We start from the raw sequence: 372 nt of genomic DNA on the forward strand, positions 1-372 counted from the left end.
TTGCGGATGAGTATATACGCATCCGTATGTGTTGTATGTATGTGAAATTGTACTTGTGTTTATATAATCTATTCTGTACATCAATACCTATTGCTAAACTCCTCCTCCCTGCATACTTACGATGATAACAGTGAGACGAGGACCCTCCAAGATCCAAAAATAAGGGCTGAGGTTATAGCCCCACCAGCATCTGCAACGAGTCCCAGTGGGAAGGTTATACTTTCATAGGTGTTCATTTACATTGGATAATCATTTGGTTTAATTCACAGTCATGATTGGGATTGCTGTAACACGACCGATATCGAGTTATATGCTATTGGATACAGGAAATGGCCGTGACTGTACATTGATAATGACATTCATTGCTACTTA

The 372-nt window shown here is 39.5% G+C and overlaps 1 protein-coding gene across 1 annotated transcript in view; it reads right to left on the reverse strand.

Annotated features, from left to right (window-relative positions):
- LOC119593767 (PDF receptor-like) overlaps positions 1-372 on the reverse strand; it is a 172,227-nt gene that overhangs the window by 13,112 nt on the left and 158,743 nt on the right. Inside the window, exon 8 of the mRNA XM_037942784.1 lies at positions 121-190. Coding sequence (XP_037798712.1) covers positions 121-190 — 70 coding nt within the window. The remainder of the gene's footprint in view (positions 1-120; positions 191-372) is intronic.

This window comes from Penaeus monodon, chromosome 32 (genome assembly GCF_015228065.2).
Source record: "Penaeus monodon isolate SGIC_2016 chromosome 32, NSTDA_Pmon_1, whole genome shotgun sequence".
NCBI classification, from domain to species: Eukaryota; Metazoa; Arthropoda; class Malacostraca; order Decapoda; family Penaeidae; genus Penaeus; species Penaeus monodon.